The 20,509-nt window shown below is 46.1% G+C and overlaps 1 protein-coding gene across 3 annotated transcripts in view; it reads right to left on the reverse strand.

Annotated features, from left to right (window-relative positions):
* Positions 1 to 20,509, reverse strand: part of LOC146440738 (mitogen-activated protein kinase kinase kinase 3-like) — a 77,605-nt gene that overhangs the window by 31,759 nt on the left and 25,337 nt on the right. For 2 of the 3 annotated variants that reach the window (XM_085050177.1, XM_085050176.1), the window contains exons 3-4: positions 10,197 to 10,306; positions 629 to 672 (exon numbers count right to left, since the gene is read on the reverse strand). In XM_085050177.1, the coding sequence (XP_084906303.1) occupies positions 629 to 672; positions 10,197 to 10,306 (154 nt within the window). The remainder of the gene's footprint in view (positions 1 to 628; positions 673 to 10,196; positions 10,307 to 20,509) is intronic. The other variant, XM_085050178.1, reaches the window with a different exon arrangement.

Here is a 20,509-nt window from a genome sequence, read left to right on the forward strand (position 1 = left end):
TGGCATCCTGTGACTCACCTGCACCATCACATGCAGCACCTCTATAGGTATTTACAGCAGGTACAGTCTAAACCTACAACACCACTACTTAAATTTTCTTTGGCTTTAACATGCAACTTGGACCATCAGCCTGTGTCCTGCCCTGTCAGAGTCACCAAGCACCAAGCAGAGGTGATTCCATGAAAATGTCAAGCAGGGAAGGGCGGACAAGCTTTAACTCCCAGCCCTATTTTTATGGGACCCATGCCCAAAATCTGGTTATCTTAAGTAAGTGTCATGGACTGCTAATCAAAGGACACACTTCTGTAGAATTCCAGCTCCACTGTGGTTCAGCAGGGCTGAAGAATTAACAAGAGAAAAGGATCCAAGCATGCACCCAATGTCCCTGGTAAAAGCGACATTTAATGATTTCCAGCTTGGAACAACTTTGCCTGCATGCAATCCCAGGAGCTCCTTGTGGCAAGTGGGATGATGATGAGGCAAGGCTCTTGTATATAAAACTGTAGTTGATTTTAGTGGAATGAATCCTGCTGTGAGCTCATCTGCAGCTGGCTGAAGCCAGCAGGATAGTGTTGGGTGGAAAAGGTAATTTGTCCCCATATTCATGGAGATTAGGCTGGGTACCTACCTTTTCTCTCCTTCATATTCAAACTTGATCCTGACATTTCGCAGCTGAAAGAAAACACAAAAAATGGTGAGGTCCCAAACTGCATCCCGGATTGACTCATAGATACAAAGCTGACAGGAGTTCTCAGGGAGACTCTCCTAAGTCCATTAGGCATCTGATTTATTGAGGGCCAAGCTGTCTGGTGGACTCACAGATTTTGGGGACACTCCACACTGCTGATGAATGTGCTTGTCAAAAACTAAGTTCTTCTGTAAACAAGAAGATATTTGCCTGTATAACTGCTAGTTATAATAAAATGCATTAATAAAGTGGAAAATAGTCCTGAACTCACTTTGGAATAAGGCACTACAATCAAAAAGGCCTACATGTTATGTGTCTGATGCCTGTCCACCTTCAGCACTTCCCATGGTTTCACCCCAGTACCTTCCTGTTGGAAACCCAAACCCCAAAGCTCAGAGGATGTCCAGGAGAACACAGGAATATTTGGGGCAAAGAATTAAGAAGTAAAAGCAAGCATTCTCTAATGGAAGAGAAGGCAGTCTAAGATTTTAAAGCCAAGAATGCTAGGATGGTTGCAGGGCTGGCTGTCATGTAGGACCTACAAAATGCAAAGTGTATTGGGCCCAATACACAACACACAGCAAATGCCCACCCTGAACTGACCCATTGCTCACCTCAAAAGAAACCACAAAATTTGCCCAAAGAAGAGCCAGTGGAGTCACAGACACCCTGGGCACACAGCTGTGCAGGGACCAGTGAAAACCACTTCTCCCATCCTCTATTTGTGCATATTTAGCAGCAATCAAGACCACAAGGAGCCTTTTCATTCATTCAGCTTCCCAGACCGAGCCTGAGCCAAGCATCCCTCCAGCATCCCTTAGATCATCCCAGGACTTTCCGATGATCTCCAACGCAGATCAAAACCCTCTTTACTTCCCAGACCAGGTCTAGCCACCCCACTTAACCAGCATTTTCCCCCCCACAGTGCCCACCAGCCTCCTCAAACAGTTCTCTTCCCATGAAGAGAGAAGTGCTGGCCACCTCCCTGCGAGGTGTAACCCCAGAATACATCTCACAGGGATAACTCCCAGCTGGGTGGGTGACAGCCCTTCCTGAGCACAGGACTTATCTCTGGGCCTGGGCTGCCAGCGTGTGAAGGCACACTTTCCATCCTCTCAGAGCTAAAGCAGAGCTGCAGTGAAACAGCTTTGTTTCTAACAAGGAAAGCGAGCTGGACGGGCGCCCTCCGGTTTATTTTTAAACTGACAGCTCCTCAAGTTCTGCAAACACCCACCAAAATCCAGGAAGTCAAGGCTGGAGGCAATTCTGCTTAAAAGCTTAAAAAAAAAAAAACCAACCCAAAAAACCCAACAGATTCAGGGTAAACACGTTGGATCACCCAAAACGCATCCTTGTTATCTCTGCTCGTGGCATTTTCTGTGTTTCCAGAAGGGCTGGGAAGAACCAGTGCTGGGGCAGTCACCAAATGGGGCACTCCAGCAGTGATACAGGCTTGTGCTAAACAGGCACTTACATCACCTCGGTGTCTACAGCCAGTTCTCCAGACCCACAAAGTTTGGACAATCTCCAGGTTCATTTCCAGAACCAGGCCCAACTTGTAAAAGCACCAGATTAATTCTAAACCAGTCCAAAATTGAAAAGGAGAAGAGCTGACCCAAACCAACCTAGTGCTGAAGGTTCAAATAATTTTGGAGAGACAGGCAAATACAGGCAGGATTGCCACCTTGGATTATCTGTGTTGGAAAAGAAGTGATAGAGGCTCTTTCATGTAAATTTTTATTTGCACGTGCCTCTCTGAGCAGGTCTGGCTGGTTCATCCCTCCTGGATGCTGGCAATAAATTGGCCAGTGTGGGTTCACTGACTGTAACAACACAAAACCCTTCTCTAAAGAAAGAGGAAAAAAAAAAAAAAAAAGAGGGCAAGGAACTTTCGAGGTTTCTCCTTACAAAGGAGCAGGACGTGGAAGGGGAAGAGCTCACACAGCTCTGGCCTCGCTGCAGGAAACCTTTCAAAACACAGGTTTCACTTTCAGCACAGCCCTAAACATTGCACTGAGCTGGGACATAGCACACGCTGCCTGGTTGTGCTGAGCAGCACAGATTTCACAGACAAACAAGTTTTGGAAAACAGCTTGTGGCTGGAAAATATCAGAACACTCGTCTAAAGCTCCTGAGAGAGAAGAAAATGAAAAAAAAAAAAAAAAAAGAGCCACGACCCTGCTGCATCCTTTTCTTCTACATCAACAAAGCTGATGTGCCATGGCTTGATGCCAGCAGAAGGACGCCAGCTGCCCCACGCTGCTCTGCTCTGCTTCTGAGCAGAGCTACAAACACACTGGCTGCAACAGGGGAATGAAAACCCACTTCATTTCTTAATTAGATAACATTTTTCTTTAACATAAAACACACTAACCTCTTGCCTCCCTCAAAGAAACCAAGACCTTTTGCTCGCAAGCATTTGGAAGAGGGATGAATTCATATTTATCAGTCTGAGAAGTTGATTACAGTTTAATTTTTCAGGCTTTCCTTGGCTTGCTAGTGTTTTTGACCCACAGCTCAAGCTGAATTCATCACTGCTATCAGCAACAAATGCTTTTTTTCCTTTTTTAAAGAAAAAAAAAAAAAAAAGAGTGGGCAGTGCCCGAAGTACTAGGAAATCTCAGGGGATGCAAAGCACTTCCTAAACGCTGGAGCAGGCTGTGATTTTTTACACCCATGGAAGTCTGGTTTGGAGCAACCGGTTTAAGATTACACAGGGAGCCTGGGGCACTGCCAAGTGCTGGAGCAGAACCTCATGTGAGTTCATGTGTACCCAAAGTCTCAAATGAACCATAAGGGGCAAGGCAGGACCAGCACCTTCTCTGTAAGGAACTCAACACAGCGTGCAAATTCTGAGCTGGAAGACGTGTGGGTGGTGGAGGCTGCTGGGTCCCACTGACTTTTGCAATGCTGTGAAGGATGTGAGCCCCCCTTGCACAATCCAGGTTGTGTTATTTACTGTCCCTGCCTCTGGTGGCACATGAGGTCAAGGGCAGCCCTGTTCTCCTGCAATCAAGAGGTCCTTGGTGTAGGAGAACAAGCTGAGACATCCAAGGGTCTGTGTTAAATACAGTGCAGGAGAGAGGGGTAAGGCAAAAATCAGTCACCAGCCCTAAACCCTGAGCTCTGGTAGAGCATTTAAACAACATTTTCATCAGCACCATGAGAGCTCAGGCAGGTAATGGAGAAAACAAGGGAAACTGAGGCACGAAGGCAGGACGGGCTTTGGCTAAGGGTGTGAAGAGAATGCCCAGCCTGGGGATTCTGAGAAGGCTCCATGGAGACCTTACTGCAGCATGTCAATATAAAAAGGGGGCTTTTTAAGATGGAGAGAGACTTTTTACCAGGTCCTGTAGTGACTGGATGAGGGCAACAGTCTTCAACAGCAAGAGGCTAGGCTGAGGTTGGATATAAAGGAGAAATTTTCTATTATTGGGCAGATGAGATGCTAAAACAGGTTGCCCAGAAGAGCTGTGGATGCTCCATCCCTGAAGTGTTCAAGGCCAGGCTGGATTGAGTGACCTGATCTAGTAACATGTCCCTTCCCACAGCAGACAGACCGAACCTTAATAGCCTTCCCAGCCCAAACCACTCAGTGCTTCATTCCATGAAGCAGAAGAGGGGTAGAGAGAAGCACAGAATTTAGGTGTTTGGCCTCCTGGGCTGGGTGAACTGAGCAGCTTTCCCTCTCCATGTGTGTTTCCGTGGCACCGAGGAGCCCACGGCCCGCCTGGCGCCTGCAGACCCTGCTGCGACACAAACAAAACCAGCGACAGCCCTGACAGGAAATACCACAGCCATTCCCTTCGTTTCTACAATAATTTCTTCTCCAAAATACTTGTACCGGCATTTCCTCTGGCCCTGCAAACAAATGGTATGTTACTCTTTCTTGCCATATTCCTCTGAAAGGAAAACGCAAAGCCACTGCCGTGGCCACAAACACATCACCATCTTTCCAGGCTTTCCTTGAGGTGTTTTTAGCTCCTTCCTCAAAACTTCTAATTTCACAGAGCAAAGACCACAACTGCCAAGCTTCAGAGAGGGAATTCAGACAGGAATCTGGGGCAAAAGGGGCTTTTGCCTCTCAGCTGGGGACCATGCACCCCGGCGGGCTTGGCCAAGCTCAGCCCTCAGAGCTGGAGCAACAGCCCTGTGTGCTGGTTTAAATTAAGGAAAACGTTGGAAAAAAATGGAAAAAGTGTTTCCAAACGAGGTGAATCATGATCTTATACAGAGATCCCTGAAGAGCTGACTGCTGTTTGTAATAAAAGCACACACGGAGAGCAGGAAAACAAGCGGTCAGTCCTAAAATGGAAGCAGCTCTGGAGGAGCAGAAGGTGCTGAGCAGCCTCAGTGCTGAACAGCCAGGGGCTTGGTCAAATTGGGGTACAAGTCCATGCTTAGCAATGCCCATGGAGAGGGTGAGAGGCAGGCAGAGAGTCAGCAGAGGAGCCAACCCTGCACCTCCATGCCTGCCTGCACCACGGAAACACCTAAAACTGCCACTCTGCAAAATTCCAGACCAGCACAAATTCAAAGATTCCCCCCATCATGTCCTCTTCTCCTCATAAATGCAGCTGCCATCAGAAACAGCATTCTGTCCAGACCTCATCTCTGTGGCTTGCTTTAAAGCTGCTCCTGTCAAATCTGACCAGAGGACAGCTTTGCCCATGCTGAGACATCACAGGGATGGGGCCTTGGGAGCACTTCTTCCACCCAAATCCACAGCTGCCTCACAAACCAGCTGGGACAAAGCCTGTGACTTCAACATTAACCCTTCTGCGGTCAAGAAAGGAAGGAAAAATCATCACAAGGGGCCTCTTATTCCCTTCGGTGCTGCTCCAAGGGGGGCTCATTCCAGCCTTGCTCATATCCACCCATGAGAGGCTGGGCACTTATTTTGCCTCAGTTTCCCCCCTGGGCAATAGAGGGGCAATGAAATACACCCACTTTTGCATGCCACATGGTAATCAGAGGGATAGTTTTCACTTCCCTCATTTTCTACTCGCTGGATTAGGAAACAACAAGAAAACCCCGTGGAGCTGCGCAATCATCAGCGCTCGAGTTACTCCCTTCGTACAAAACCACAAAGCGGTGGGATTCCTCCTCAACTCCTGGCTTTGCCTACGAGAAATCAGCACCACAGGGCCAGGCTGATGGGACTCCTACACCTCCCCGAGGTGCAGGTTGTTTGCATCAGCCCTGTGCTCGCCCCTGCCTCCAGCAGCGGGACGTTCCTTACGCGCCAGACAGCTGGAGCGCAGCCCCAGACCGCAAGAGGAGATGACTAATCCACGTCACTGGGAATTATCTGCACAGAACCCCCACGCACACCGGGTTATTCAGCAATCAGACTGAGAGGAGTTTGTCTGGCATTGCCCCTTTCTCCATTCTGGGGTGGAAGGCACAATATATCCTGCTCACCCCGGATGCTTGCAGTTTTTTTTCCCTCTGAAAGCAAGTCCAGCACCTGAGCAGCTCAGAGGAAAGGGGAAAGATGGTATCTAGAAGGTTCCCTATTTCTGTTTCAGGCAGCAGCAGAAATCTCAGGCTTCAAAATGTTTATCTAAAACCACCCATCTGGCAGGGAATAGCTTTTTTCCAGCTGGATTTCTCATTGGTATCACTCTCTTCGCACCCAAATCAGCTCCACACGCAGACATGGGAAAGCCTCTTAAATCTTTGGGACTCCTCTGCTTTTGCCATCTTCAGCCAAGGCTTTCCTAGTCAGTGCTGCTCCCCCTTGGCACCTTGTTTCTGCTCCCCAGGTGGGGAAATCCCTGCAGATCCCCTCATAGAGACTACCACCTTCTCCCATCCAAATCATATTCCCCAAAGGTAAAACAGAGTCAAAAAGCCAAACTCCCTTTTTTAGGCTTCTTGAAGACCCACAGAAAGCCCTACAAAATGAGCTGTATTTTACTGGGGTTATGAGCAAGCCTTGTCTTGCATCCAGCTTGCCAAAGAGAAGAGAGTGCAGAGGTAATTTACTGAAAGAACAACTTTTAGGACACTCTGACATTTGCTGTACACGGAAAAACATTTCTTACAAATATTTAATTGGCGTGGGAGAACTGGCCACCGTGATTAAGGTGGCAGAGGAACTGTTGGCTGTCATCAGCCGTGACAGAAGCCCACTGACAACCAGCTTTACACTGCCAGTTGCCAAGTGCTATTTATAGGAATGAATGGATGTGGACATAAATAGATGCAAAATAAATGCCAATTTAATTGCTCTTTTCTCCCTCCATCCTTTTGTTCAGGATTTCTTAATTATTCGGGGTTTCCCTTCCTATTCCACTCATATTTTTACTTAATGAACACAATGCAGATCTTCATTCTCCTGTTTCCTCCTTCCCCTCTTTAGAGCCATTTCTATAAACAAACTCCTTTGTTCAGACCAAGAGATGGCCTGAAAGGACTCCTTCCAGCCATGCCAGAGGATGCACAGGGAATAACAGAGTAATAAAAGGAATAACAAAGGAATACCAGTGCAGAAGTTGCTCTAGGAATGTTGTCAGAATGACCCTCTATTCCCAAAGAATGGCTTCACTTTAACTCACATGGGGAAGGGAAAGAGTGTCCATCTCTGGCCCTATAACTCTGTCTTCCCACAAGGCAGAAAAGCAGGAAAATGTAGTGGCTGACACACCTGATCAGGAGTCAGGAAATTCCAGCTCAGCCATCACATCTGCTACCAGCTGCCTGGGCAATTCAAGGGAGGAAAATCACCCATACTGTGCTGTTCTCATTTCCAGCTTGTTCTACTACAAGGCATTACAAATCCAGAAACCCAGCCTTAGCCCTAAATTAATTTGTGAGGAAAGAAAACTAAGAAAAAAAAAGATTTTTAATAAATTGGCCAAAGGATGTTAATTTCTTAAGATGATCTGAAGCAAAACTATCGATATTTTGGGAAAGAAATCTTTTGGAGCACACACCACCACAGGCTGTTTTCTTGTGTGGCCCAGGCCTACCAGGAATACAATCTGGCAGGCTTCAAATTTCAACTTGTGTCAAGAGAGCACTAAGGAAGCCCTCCAGGAGACAGGAATGAGATAGCACTTCAGTTGTGTTTCTCTGTGTACCAAAAAACTGCTGCAAGCCACAGAGAACTGGCTAGTTAGCCAACACATTCTTGTTTAAATGTGTCTTTCAGTGGAAATCTGGAACACTGACTAAAGGATTCCCATGCCTCAGAAAAAACATTTTTCCAGAGAAAAAGAAATATTATTTTATGAATCTAACAACTGAACTCCCAGATTCAAGTAGTTCAACGTGAGCAAGTTGCTGCAGGGCCTCATGAGAGGCACCAACAATGACCAAGAAGTCATTTTACCACCAAAATGCCCCCATGCTCACTCCCACTCCAAGAAGGGAAACTGTGCAGGGCATCCTTCAGCCCAACCAGCCAACCTAATCACAGGGAAAAACAAAAAATAAAAAGGGAAAACCGAGTACCAAAGGAATAAGAAATCACTGTCATTATGACACCATTTCCAAAGCAATCTCTCCCCCACACCCATTTCTGTCCTAAAAAGCAAGGGAAAAACCCCTAAACGTAACCCAAACAAGTTGATTAAAGCGAGCTGCAAACATGAACCAAGTCCCCACTAATTCCACCTCCTCTGGCCGCTCCCCACCTCCCAAACTCAACACCCGCCAGCCAGACATCCAGCTAATCCAATTTAGTGAGGCAACAATTCAAGATCCTCCAACGCCCTTCACCTCCTGGGGCCTTTTGGTCTGAACCCTCAGCTCCGGATGTGTGAGGAGAGTGGGATCCTGACCATCCTGACCTCTCCTCCATCACAGAGCTCTGAGCAAACCTGAGTTTATGGATTAAAAAAAAAAAATCACAAAGGAAGAAGTGTTTTTCTAAGCATCGATGCTGTAATAAGAAGGAAAATTTGATTCCTGCTGTAGCAAAACTAAACACAAGTGACAGCCAGCTATTCTAAAGCTGTTATCAGAGCATGGCGTAGCTGTATTTGTGATCTATAAAGAAGATGCAGAGTGGATGAGCTGGGGGTATGAACTTGACTGCAAGATGTCAACTTTGTGCAGATAAGAATTCAGTCAACGAAAACTATAATTTTCCTTATTTTTGACTAATTATCTGGTTAACTGTGTATGTGCTGCATTTACAGCCCGGTTGTCAAAAACAACAGCAGGGATTTTCCCCCATTGCGCAAAACAAACATTATTTCAGAGGAGTCTGAAAAGCTTTGCTACCCTGAAAGCAACCCGAGCTGGCTCAGCACGATCCCCACCCATCACCGTGCTCAAGATGCTGCCCTTGGAGCCATCCAGAGCTGCGCTGGGTTTTCTGCTCCTCCTGCAGCTGCAGGGAGCCAACCCCGAGCTTCTCTGGTCAGTTCTGTAAACATCTTGGCCTTATTTCAGCATGAGCTGAACACAAACCCAGTGATTCAACTTGGACAGCTGCTGCCGCCAGGACACACTTTGAAACACGACGCGCTCCGTGCGCACGTGTTTTCGTCTGCATGTGGCTGGGAACTCCAGAGGGATTTGGGAAGGGATTTTTCCTCCCTGCACCCAGACTTCTTTGTTTGTAGCACAAGTGCCATTAAAAAAATGCATGACAACAGTAAATGACAATTTGTTTTCTCCCTTGCTAAGCACCTAGCAATTGCAGAGTTGTCTGCAAGCTCATTCTAAGCCACAGTACTAGAGGTGGAATTCCGAGTGGATTTGCTCCCATGCTTCTCCAGCAGATTCCCCATCATCCTAACCTTCCTTTCCTCTTTTTTCTTGCTGTTTTGACAACTGAATTATTTCTCCACAACTTTCATGTTCACATAGTATTTGTCCCACACACAAACAGGCTATCAAATCCACTTCAGCTATTGTATCGATGTCAGCAAATAATTTCTGACATTGCTCAAGGGACAATGTTTTTTGCTCACCAAAACAACTCTGAACGCACAACAGGGCCAAAACATTTGGGTTTAGGAGCATAAAGATAAACAGCAGTAATTCATAATTAAACACTTTATATAAGAATGACATTATTCCTCCCCAAAGAGCCTGGGTGTCTACAGCCCAAAGTTTGGCAGTCTGTCTTTCAAATATCTGAAGTAAAATGTGCACATAATAAATATTGTATTTCATTAACACTGTCAATAGAAAACAATTGACTTGTCCAAGTCCTGAAATTGCACAGCCTGAAACAAGTTCTGCTTCTTTCAGAGCTAAACAACAGTTAGAAGAGCTTTGAGGTGGGAATTGAGATTTAAACCCACTTGCAGGGTCAGTTGTTATCTGTGAATCATTTGGGGCATTACTCTTCTCTGCTCCTCTGTGATATGGGGAAGGCTGTAACTTCCTTTCAGCTCTTCAAAAAGAGGTCCAAAAGCTTATACCTCGGTAAAGTTATGATATTTCTGATGTGCTGAGCACTTGTCAACTTCAGTTGTAACATTTAAACTCTGCTCTGCCAGCACAGCAAGCACCACACCCACCTCTTTGGTCTGCAAAGCCTTACCTGTTTGTTGGAGTGGACACTGTTTTTATTCCTGTTGTTGTCCAGCAGCCCCCCACACTTGCCCAACGCTGCCAAATCCTTCATAATAGAGTTCAGAGCTTCTTCTTCATCTGCAAAAGAAGAAAAGACAACTGAAGTGTGGAAGACAACCTCGCCCTTGGATGTGGAAAGCAAAAATACAGCATTGCAAATATAAACTTTCAACACAAATGGACCAAAAGACACAACGTCAAGCCTTCCCATTAAGAGAGGCATTCCAAGACCACACCACAGTCTCTTCCAGCCCACCCTGACTTGAAAATAAAGGTTCCTACATCACAGGTGAGACAGATGATGAGATCTCATTGCCCCCACCTGAAAGGACCTGCAAGAAAGCTGGAGAGGGACTCTCAATAAGGGCATACAGTGATACAACACGATGAAATGCCTTTAAAGTGAAAGAGGGCAGGTTTAGATTGGATATTAGGAAGAAAGTTTCCTCTGTGAGGGTGGGGAGGCCCTGGCACAGGGTGCCAGAGAAGCTGTGGCTGCCCCTGGATCCCTGGGAATGTCCAAGGCCAGGCTAGACAGAGCTTGGAGCACCAGGGATAGTGGAAGGTATCCCTGCCATGGCAGTGGGTGGGACTGGATGGGCTGTAAGGTCCCTTCCAGATGCACTGTCCAGAGGCTGGATCCAGTTTGTGAGGTGTGAGGTGGTGCTCCACAGGACAGAAACCCTTCACGACCCAGCAAGCTCTCAGCAGCAGGTGAGGCAGCACAACACAGTTCTTCATCTCCTCCTTGCCTCCCTCTTCATTAAACGTGCTCAAGAGCCACAACTGGCTTTCAAAGCCAAAGGCAGTGAGAAACCACAGGAGAGGGCAAGGAATCCATGAAAAGAGAAACTCAGCAATGCTGGATAGAAGGCACTGAGAACCCACAGGGAATTTGTGATTTCTGCAGTAACAGGACAACTTTGAGGGACACACTGGATCTGAAACCAATCTCCTCCTTTCCAACACTTTGCCATCTGTGGCTGTAAAGTGTTACAGTGCAAAATACCAACCACAAGCACTCAGAAACCTGTCAAGACCCAGGGCAGGGCACACTCAGGAGGGGCTGAGAACCCACTGCACATCCCCTGTTCGTGACACAGTCCAGGCCAGCATTAGGCACATGCAGCTATTACTGTAAAAATACAAATACAGCTACAAATCTTGTCTAAAAATGAGTGTCTCCAGAGACAGAACCACCCCTACGCCAGGCCAGCCTGCAGATTTAACTCAAAGTCCACAAATATGTGAAAAATGACAAGAACCATATGAAATCAGACAGGACTGGACCCAAATACTGAGGATTTTTCCCCAGGGAGGTGCATGTCCAGGATCCTCATGCTCAGATACAACACCATCTCCTCTTTTTATGCTCCTCCTGCTGGGTTCTATCAGGATTGAAGCTATGAAAAGAAAACAAGTATGTGAAAAAAAAAGACTTCTCGTGTGTGCTTTGCTCCCAGAATATATTAAAGAAATAAGGGGAAAAATTGGGGGAAAGTGTTTAAAATCCAGGCTCACATTTCAGAGCTCAGAAATGAGCTCCAATGCCTGCATCAAACTATCAGGAAATAGCCTACATTTTCCTGTAGGCAATGTGTGTATACATATTTAATACATAAACATGTATCTGTACATAAATATTAAATCTATAATTGACAAAATAATAAAATTCATACCAAAGTACTGTAAAATGTAATCCCTTCTGCCTTTCACATTTCCCTATTTACTAAAAAACAAGTATGTTTTTCCAGAGGGGTAGGCAGGGAGCACAGCCTGAAATGCCACAGGAAAACACTCAAGAAAAAGATAATTTCAGTTTTAGTTCAGGAAAAAAACAAAACAAAGCCACATCAAGAATGTCCCCATAGTTTGCATTTGGAGTGTTTTTCTTTTGTTGTTGGTTTGTTTTGTTTGGGTTTTTTTTTTTTTTAAAGGTCCTCTGGGACAAGCATAGTTTTCCACACAGATTTTGTAGTAGGAAAATACCAGACACAAAAAAAAGGAAGAAAAAAAAACTTTTTTTTTTTTTTTTGGTACTGGGGGAAGGGAACAGTGGGAGGGATGAGCTAAAACAAACCCACAAAAACAAAACCCCCTCACACCGCCCTCCAGGAATTTTCCACCAAAGCTCTAATCTGGACAGTGCCCCTCACCCCTTTCTTTTTTCCAGTGAGTGACAACAAAAGTTTCCTGAACTGCCTGACACCAAACACACTCTGTAATGTCACAGGCCAACAGGGCCAGCAGGCAGAGGCAGAGCCTGGTTTTGGTAGCAAAACCACCCAATTCACCTCTGCTGTCCCATCCAAACCCCCCTGGCCCTGCCTGGCAGCATCTTCCAGGAGAGGAATCTCTGGTAAACCCACCCTGGTTTATATGGCGTTGTCCTCCTCCTCTATCTACACATCAATTTTGCCAAAACATTTGTAACACACTTCCAAGTCCATCAAACACAGGTTTAAAAATTCCTGGGCCTGTAAACTCAGTTCATGATAAGTCACATTTCTTAGGAAGTCAGGCTATAAATCTCTGCCAGAAGTGACTTTTTGCATCTCTCCAAACACAGCAGAGCAAGGAGAACCCACTCACTTTCAGTAACAGCTTAAATTCAACAAGTTTCCAGAAATACTCAACCATCAACTTAATTGGCCTAGAATCAGTGGTGTAAAACTGGCCCCCAGCTGTCCTGAATCAGGTACTGAAGGAAAAAAAAAAAAAAAAGAAAGAGAAGTTATTTCTTGTATTTGGCTGTCAAATCAGCATTTTTGCTCCTCTATCTACCAAAAAACCAATGCAAAAGAGCATCCTGAAAAGCATTTGAGAATTTTTAATTACAAAAAATGAGTGTTAACCTGTCAAAAAACTAAAATGCACATCCATGATATCACTGCTACAAAATAAGCTAACTTCTTCATATACAAGCAGGAAAGGTTGTTTTCTGCTGCTGGAGGGTGAAAGATGATTTAAGCACAACCAGAAACACAGCATTTCCTTGAGCTAACATATTTCTACGTGCTTAAGTATTTTTCAACTGCTTTTAGCAGTGTGTTTTCAGCCCAAGAGAACTGCAATTTCAGGGAGGCTATGACCAAAGCCTCAACTGTTCAAAACAAAAGCCCCCACACCAGGCTCTGAAGCAACTTCTGAGCAGCAGCACGATTTGCATCATCGCTTGCAAAACCGACACTTCCCAGTCTTCTCCGGGACAGCTCTGCACAGGGACTGATGCTTTCCAGACTGAACCTCTTGCCCATCCTAATTACTGCTCTTGGGGTCTCCAAGCTAACTCCCAAGAAGGGTGGAGAACTTTGTTCCATGGAAATAAGCAGCCAGCTCAGCCAGTGCAGTCAAAATTCAAACAAGCACTGAAACGAACTGGATAATTAAATCCAAATGCCACTCCCAAGCCTTTCCAGCAAAAGGGGCGTCGCAGGCTGCTCCTTCTCTGTTTGGCTTGCTTTGAGCCAGGAGAGGGTGAAGGATGGATGGTTCTCCCAGGGACAAAATGCCAATTCTCAAGAATCCTGTGCCCAAGGGACAGGAAAAATCCTGCTCTCCTCACCCAGCCCTGGCAGGACCCAAATATTCTTCAGCCTTGTGAGAAGGCAGCATTGAGGCTGCACAGCAAACACCTCCCCAGGCTTTGCCATGGCTCCAGAACAAAACAGCTGTGAGTTGCACAATACCCATGAAGTGTCCTCGGAGCTGGGATGGACTTGGGAGACTCCTGGAAATCTTTGTGCAACGTGAGCAGGTTCCTGCTCCCTGACAGCCTCCTGGCCCAGCTCCACTCTGGCATCGTTTTGTACAAATTCACTTAAGGTACTGGGGGTTGACAGGATGAATTGTACAACAAATCCCACTTGATCTCCAACACAACATGTAAACAGGATTATTTCTACCGTGGAAGATCAGGATGGAGAAAAGCTGATTACAGAGACAGCAAAAATGAAACATAAAAATAAATTGCGTTTAGTGTTGTCCCTCTGTCCCCAATGTCTCTTGTTCCATCCTCAGTTCTGTCTTTATTTTCAACTATTTTTCCCTTAGTAGGAAACTAATTTCTTTCTTCTCAACTTTCCACCAACACACTTAATTTTGTGCTTTTTCAATCAGCTTCCTGTGACAAAGCTCGTTTGATCACACTGCCAGCCCATCCAACCAAGGATCACTTCCAACCAAAAATAATAGTTGTTTCAAAAGTTATTAATTTCCCAGACGTTTGGAGGTGGGGGAAATATCCATAGTCACATAGAAGAGAGACACACAGGAGTAGAAAGCCAAGAGCACTCCCAGGAAGCAATAAGCAGTGGAGCTCCAGTAGACAGGGTTTATATTTTTATTGAAGTACACTCATCCATTTTGGCAGGATCTTAGATCAAAACCAGAGTGCCTCCTTCTCTCATCAAGTTTTCAGTTCTTCAAGATGGTAAGACTCACAAGTCCCAGGCACTGCCAGTACGAATCTGGGGCATCAAAACTAACCCGGGAGTGAAACCAAAAAGCCAGCAGATGACACATCTCTCTGCCCTTCAGAGAAATGTTTCCAGTGGTGCTGCATGGCCTTGGATCCAGCCTGCAAGAGGGAGAGAGGAACCTGGACTTTCAGTCTTAGTTCAACAAGTTCACTGCTCAAAGAGGAGGGGAAAAAAAATGTAAAAAGGGAGAAACAGAAAGCCTGAAGGTCAACACGGACCACCCAAAACAATTCAAGAGTCAGGAGAGAAAGCAAATGAAGAAGGGACAAAGGAATAATTTTGCTGTGTTCAGATGGTCTAGACACTGCTGTTATTGTTGGCTTCACTAATAGGTCATTACTAAGAGGCAGCTTACGGTAGTTCCATGAAGCTGCTTCCATCAACACTGCAAAAAAAGAGCACCAGCTGGATGAAGCCCACAGGAAAGCCTGCAGGAGCAAAGCAGAGTCCTGTAAAACATGGTGAGCTCTCATTTGGGCCTCTCTCACACACACCAAGCAGGATCAAGGCTGGGAAGAGTTGGGAAAAAATCCTGGGTGCAGCAGAAGGGAAGAATATTGTCCTGTGAGTCATTCCTGAGCAAGGCTGGAGCATGCAGCTCCAGGATCCTGCATGCACTTGGATCCAGAGAAAAACCACAGATGTGACCACTTGTGGTCACTGAAGATCCCACTGTGCTTTTCACAGCTGTGATGCTGAGAGTGCATTTGCTTGTGTAAACTCCAGCAGCATCCTCCTCTTCAGAAGGTGATGCAGCCACTGGGGATGTCCCCAGGCAGAGAGAAGAGTTCTGGGGAGGCTGAAGAGAGGATGGGAGCCACACAGAAACTCTGTCACCTTCAGCAAAAGCCCTTTCAATGGGCAAGACTTTGAACACAGAGTGACAAAATACTGATATGGAGTTAAATACAGTGAAAAGAAATACAGAGCCACATGCAGATGACACTGACAATCCTGACTTTGGTCTGTAGAGACATCAGCCTTTCATTTTCACTTTTTTTTTTTTTTTTTGAAAATACACAGTTTTTAGTTCAACTGGTATATAACATTTACCACTTATCAAAGGGAATCTCAACTTAAAGAGCAGCCCCTGTCCTGATGGCATTTCAGCTACAGTGTCAGAAGGGAGATGAGCTGAGTTTCTGTCTCATTTGATGGACAGGAATCTGAGACAGACAAAAGCCTTGCTCAAGACCACACGAGTCTGCAGCCAGAGCTAAACACATTAAAGGAGCTTAAACTTAGAGAGGACAACTTGATCTGGCCTTCCTGGCTGTATACAAAGGCAACAGCAATTCATTTAGCAGCCTCCACATCCCAGCCTTGACCTGGAATCACACAAAACAGCCTCTTTCAGAAAGCCTTAGCTTGAAGAGCTCATGCACTTACTGCAGTAACCTCTTTGCAACAAACACCTCAATTCCAGTTTTGAGCACAGCTTGCTTTGTATTCTACTCACTAGATCTTGATACCCCTGTATCTCAGAGACCCCTCTGTTAACAGACATTCCCCATCTTCTCCAGGTACTCAGACTGTGATTTCATCCCCTTTTAACCCTTCTTCATTTAAGTAAATGGAAATACACAGCTTCTGCCACTAGAGAGATACTTCATTTATTTCTGCAGCCCTTTCCAATGTTTGTTTGGGTTTTTTTTCCAAGAGGAAGCATCAGAGAAACACAATGTTCAGTGGCCAAAGCACCTTTTCATGTCTGTTTGCTGTGTGAGTAGGGGAAAACAGCAAACTTGGCCCAGATGTTACAGTGAAAGTCCACATCAGACCAACAGCTACTTGGGTTGCTCACTGCCTTCCCAGAAGATCAGTGTCAGACCAGGCCAGGTCTTTCCTGGTCCAGGGAACAGGACAACACTCACCCATGTGAGAGCAGATGTCAAAGAACTTGCTTGTAAAGAGAAATGCTGCCTTTTCTCCAGAAGTCAGAGGGGGGAAAAGCTTGAAGATGAAGAGAAACCCTGACCTGAGGTTTCTTCAGCTCCTGCAAACACCACCACCAGGCAGGCACAGCCACCAGGATTCACAAGACACCAGGGGCAGAGGTACCGAGACAGCACAGACTTGATGATCTTAAGGGTCTTTTCCAAACTAAATTATTCTGGTTCTTAATAGAAGGGATCAATTAGTGAGTAAATACCATCATTGACTGTCCCAGTCAATACTAGGAAGGAGCCCAGTGAGCCAGAGGCTCAGAAGCCTGACTTGGACCATAACAAAAGTCCCCAAGAAAGCAAAGAAGAGACCCAGACACTCTACAAACACTGTTCTGCACCTCACCTCTCTTGGCAGAGCTGCCTGTGAATGATCTGTGACAAGCAGAGTGCTGCCAGCACCCACATTCCCAGAGATGCAGACAAACCCCCAGTGAATTCAACCCACATGCACAAAGCATTTTGCCACCACCTGGAGCTGTGTCCAGAATCTGATAAAAATTATCCAATTAACCTCCTTCAGTCCAGATTGCAGTGCAGCAGACACACCAGTGGAGCATGTTCCCTCTGCAAGTCAGCAAAGGCTCCCCAGCGGCTGGATCCTGCTGCTGTCCTCCCTCCTGCAACCCCACCCAAGGATGCCAAGGTCACCCTGGGCAGGACTCAGGGCAGGGCACAGCCCAGCAGGTCGAGCAGAGTAATTATACAGGAGGAAGTGAGGAAAGACCCTCCTGATAGGCAGGACTTCTTGGCAGGAGTTTGCTTGCTGACATCTTGAGCTTGGGGCACACAAACTCACATAGAAAATCAGTGCTGTGGGGTGCTGGGGGTTCGTGAAAACATGTTTCTCCTTATCAAAGAATTCTCATGCTAAAGGGTGCACCAGATAGAGGAGATTATTAATCCTTCACCTGACAAATCAATGCTCAACTCTTGTTCTCCATAAATGACATTGGTTTGGATTTCTAATTTCACTTTTATAGCACCATCAGTAACTGCTTTGTGAAAAGAAACAACATCAAACTCATCAGAGGCTTTTAACAGCTACAGATATCCTTCAGTGCCCAACAGAACACAGGATTTAGGGCACAGCTGCACTATCTCACACATTCCTTTTCTTGGGGGTAAAGCTGAGTTCCTGCCTCCTCTATGCCCCCTCTACCCTGTGCTATCCCTCAGGTGATCCATACAGGTATTGGAAAAATTGCACAGCCAAATTGGAGACTTGTGTTCAGATAAAAAAAAAACCCCTTCCCTTTACATGCCCTTGCAAAAGTGTAGAGAAATCAGAGCTCAGGAATGGGCTTAGAGGGGAAGGCCAGAATCTGTTTTAAAAAAGATTTAAAAGTTATTTTTAAAATTATGAATGTGTAACACATATATAACTAAATCAAATCACCAATGGCAGGAGCCAACCAGTCCCCAAAATACTTGGGCACACAAACAAGCAAACACCCCCAACGTATATGAACATGCTAAGAAGCCAATCAATTAATGAGAGCATTGAGAGAACAGCAAAAGAGACTAAAATGGCACATAAATTCATGTGTTGTGTTAAAACCTATTTGAGAGCCAGGGTGTGGGTTCATGAGGTGTGGCAGGCTATGCCTGCAAGTGACAGTAGCTAGAGTACCGACTGCAGGGGGCTGAGACAGCCTGTGCTGTTGGGTTAGGGCAACAAGAAGAATCAAACAGTGAGCCCCTGCAGCAGAAGAATTAATTATGCACCAGCAAGGAAGAAGATTAGTCCAGCACACTCCCCTGCCTTTTCTCCCTATATATGGACTTGTTTCTAGAAAGTTCTTTCTCCCCCCTTGAGTTGTAGATCATTGGTTCATTTGAATTTGTACCCTCCCCTGTTATGTTATTATTGGTCTGTATCCCTGTCCTTCTTCCCTCTGGCTGTCCCGGTTGGTTCTGTGAGCCAAACCACTCCCCATATAAACCTGTGTAAGAGGTTGTTCGGGGCTTGCAGCCTCCGGACATCCAGACCCCTCGCCCGTCCCCTTCTCTCCGACCCTCTTCGCCTTCCCCGGACCTTCACCCTTGAACCTAAATACATCACTGGATGACCGCAGACTGCCTGCCATGCACTCTCTCGCCGCCTGGGCTCCTCTGCCTCTTGCCCCCTTCCACCGGGCTGGAAGGTGTCTACAACAATTGGCACACCAACGTGGAGGCTCGAAGTCCCACGGATCTTCCGGTTGTAGCACGCCTTGCGAAAGGTGGTGCTCCCGAGAAGTTGGCAAGCTGGAGTCACCTCAACTCAGCCATCATCGTGCACAAATGAAGACCGGACCGGACGGAGGTGGGGTAGCTGGAGAATTGCAACCCATCCACGAAGACGCCGGGCTGTCACCTACTCCTGGGCTTCTCTCCGGCTCCTCTGCACCAGGACCGGCAACCGGACTGAGCCAAGCCAAGCTGCCTGCCGGGTTGGGCTGCCTCCGATCTCGTCGCCAAGGAACATCACAGCGCGGAGCCCTCTGCTGGTGAGGCAGAAATCCCTTTTCCCCTCCCTACTAAATCCAAACGCTCACTGACAGCAAAGAATGTGCTTTTATCCTCCCTTTTGTTTGATTCAAAAATTCTTAAGTTCCTCTTTTGTTCTGCTTATAATTTAAAATTTTAAGCTCCCTAACCCTGTTTTCCCTTAGTCTTGATTATATTTAGTTTATCCCCGTTCATAATTTTCCTTTTCCCACTATCCTTTCCCCTCTACCCCTTTGCCCCCTTCGTCTGAGAGAGAGTGCTGATGCAGGCAGTTGGAAGGGGTCCTGCTTTGGCACCTCGCTTAGACTGTCCCTTTCTCTAGGTAGGGTTGCATGTTTCCCCCTCTTAGATAAGTTTCCATTTTCTGTATCCCACTTAAGCTCCTAACCCATTGCCCTTGACGGAGATAGTGGAGAGTTGTCTCAGCCAACAGTAACGAAACCCCCACCTAACCCATTGCCTTTGACTGGGACTTAAGTGTTTTGGCCAGTGGTAACAAAACCCTCACCTAACCCCCTATCCTTGACTGAGATATTGATGTCCTGTCTTGGCCAACAGTAACAAAACCCCTCACCTAATCTGTTACCCTTCTCCGCAACCCACTTAGGCACCTAACCTGTTGCCCTTGACTGAGATTTATGGTCTGGTCTCAGCCGACGGCAACGAAATCCTCAATCCTTACCCTGCTTTCCTATACCCCCTCTCTCTTATAAGTTGTAAAAGTCCCCAAGATGGCGGTGGGGGGACAGTTTTAGCACTTTAAAATGGCGTGCCCGGGTTCCTGGAGCGGCTTCTCCTTCCCCCAGTCCCTTGCTTTTCCCACCTCCCACTTTCCTTTCCCACCTTTTACACCCTCTTTTCCCACCGTTATGCTATCCCTCCCCTCAGTGCCGTCTCCAGTCCCTGAAACATCTAGCACTGCCAACCACCATTCAAACTAATCAAGTGTTAAGTAGTGTCTCCCCAGGAAAGCAGCAACCTTTGAAACTATACAGCACCGAAAACAATCTACCTCAATAAAAGTCTGCTGATGGACAGAGACACTCTTGCTGCAAAAGACTTTAAAAGTTTGTGTTTTTTAAGTTAAACCCCCTTAATCAACGCTTGCCCCCAGGGACTCAGACCAATAAAGTTGACTGTATTTGTGTTGTTTCATTTGTTGAGAACCACCGAACTTTTGCTCTGAAACTCTTTAAATTGCTTTAAGCACAATTTGTGCGGATAAAATATGATTGGCAATTACATTTAACAACAGAATGTTCCAGACCAAAATGTTCAGAATGCTCATTGAGTTTTATAATTTCATTTACTTTTTGTTAATAAATAAAAACAGGGGAGGTGTGGCAGGCTGTGACAGCCTG

This window comes from Lichenostomus cassidix, chromosome 2 (assembly GCF_008360975.1).
Source record: "Lichenostomus cassidix isolate B80296 chromosome 2, HeHo_3.0, whole genome shotgun sequence".
Lineage (NCBI taxonomy): Eukaryota > Metazoa > Chordata > Aves > Passeriformes > Meliphagidae > Lichenostomus > Lichenostomus cassidix.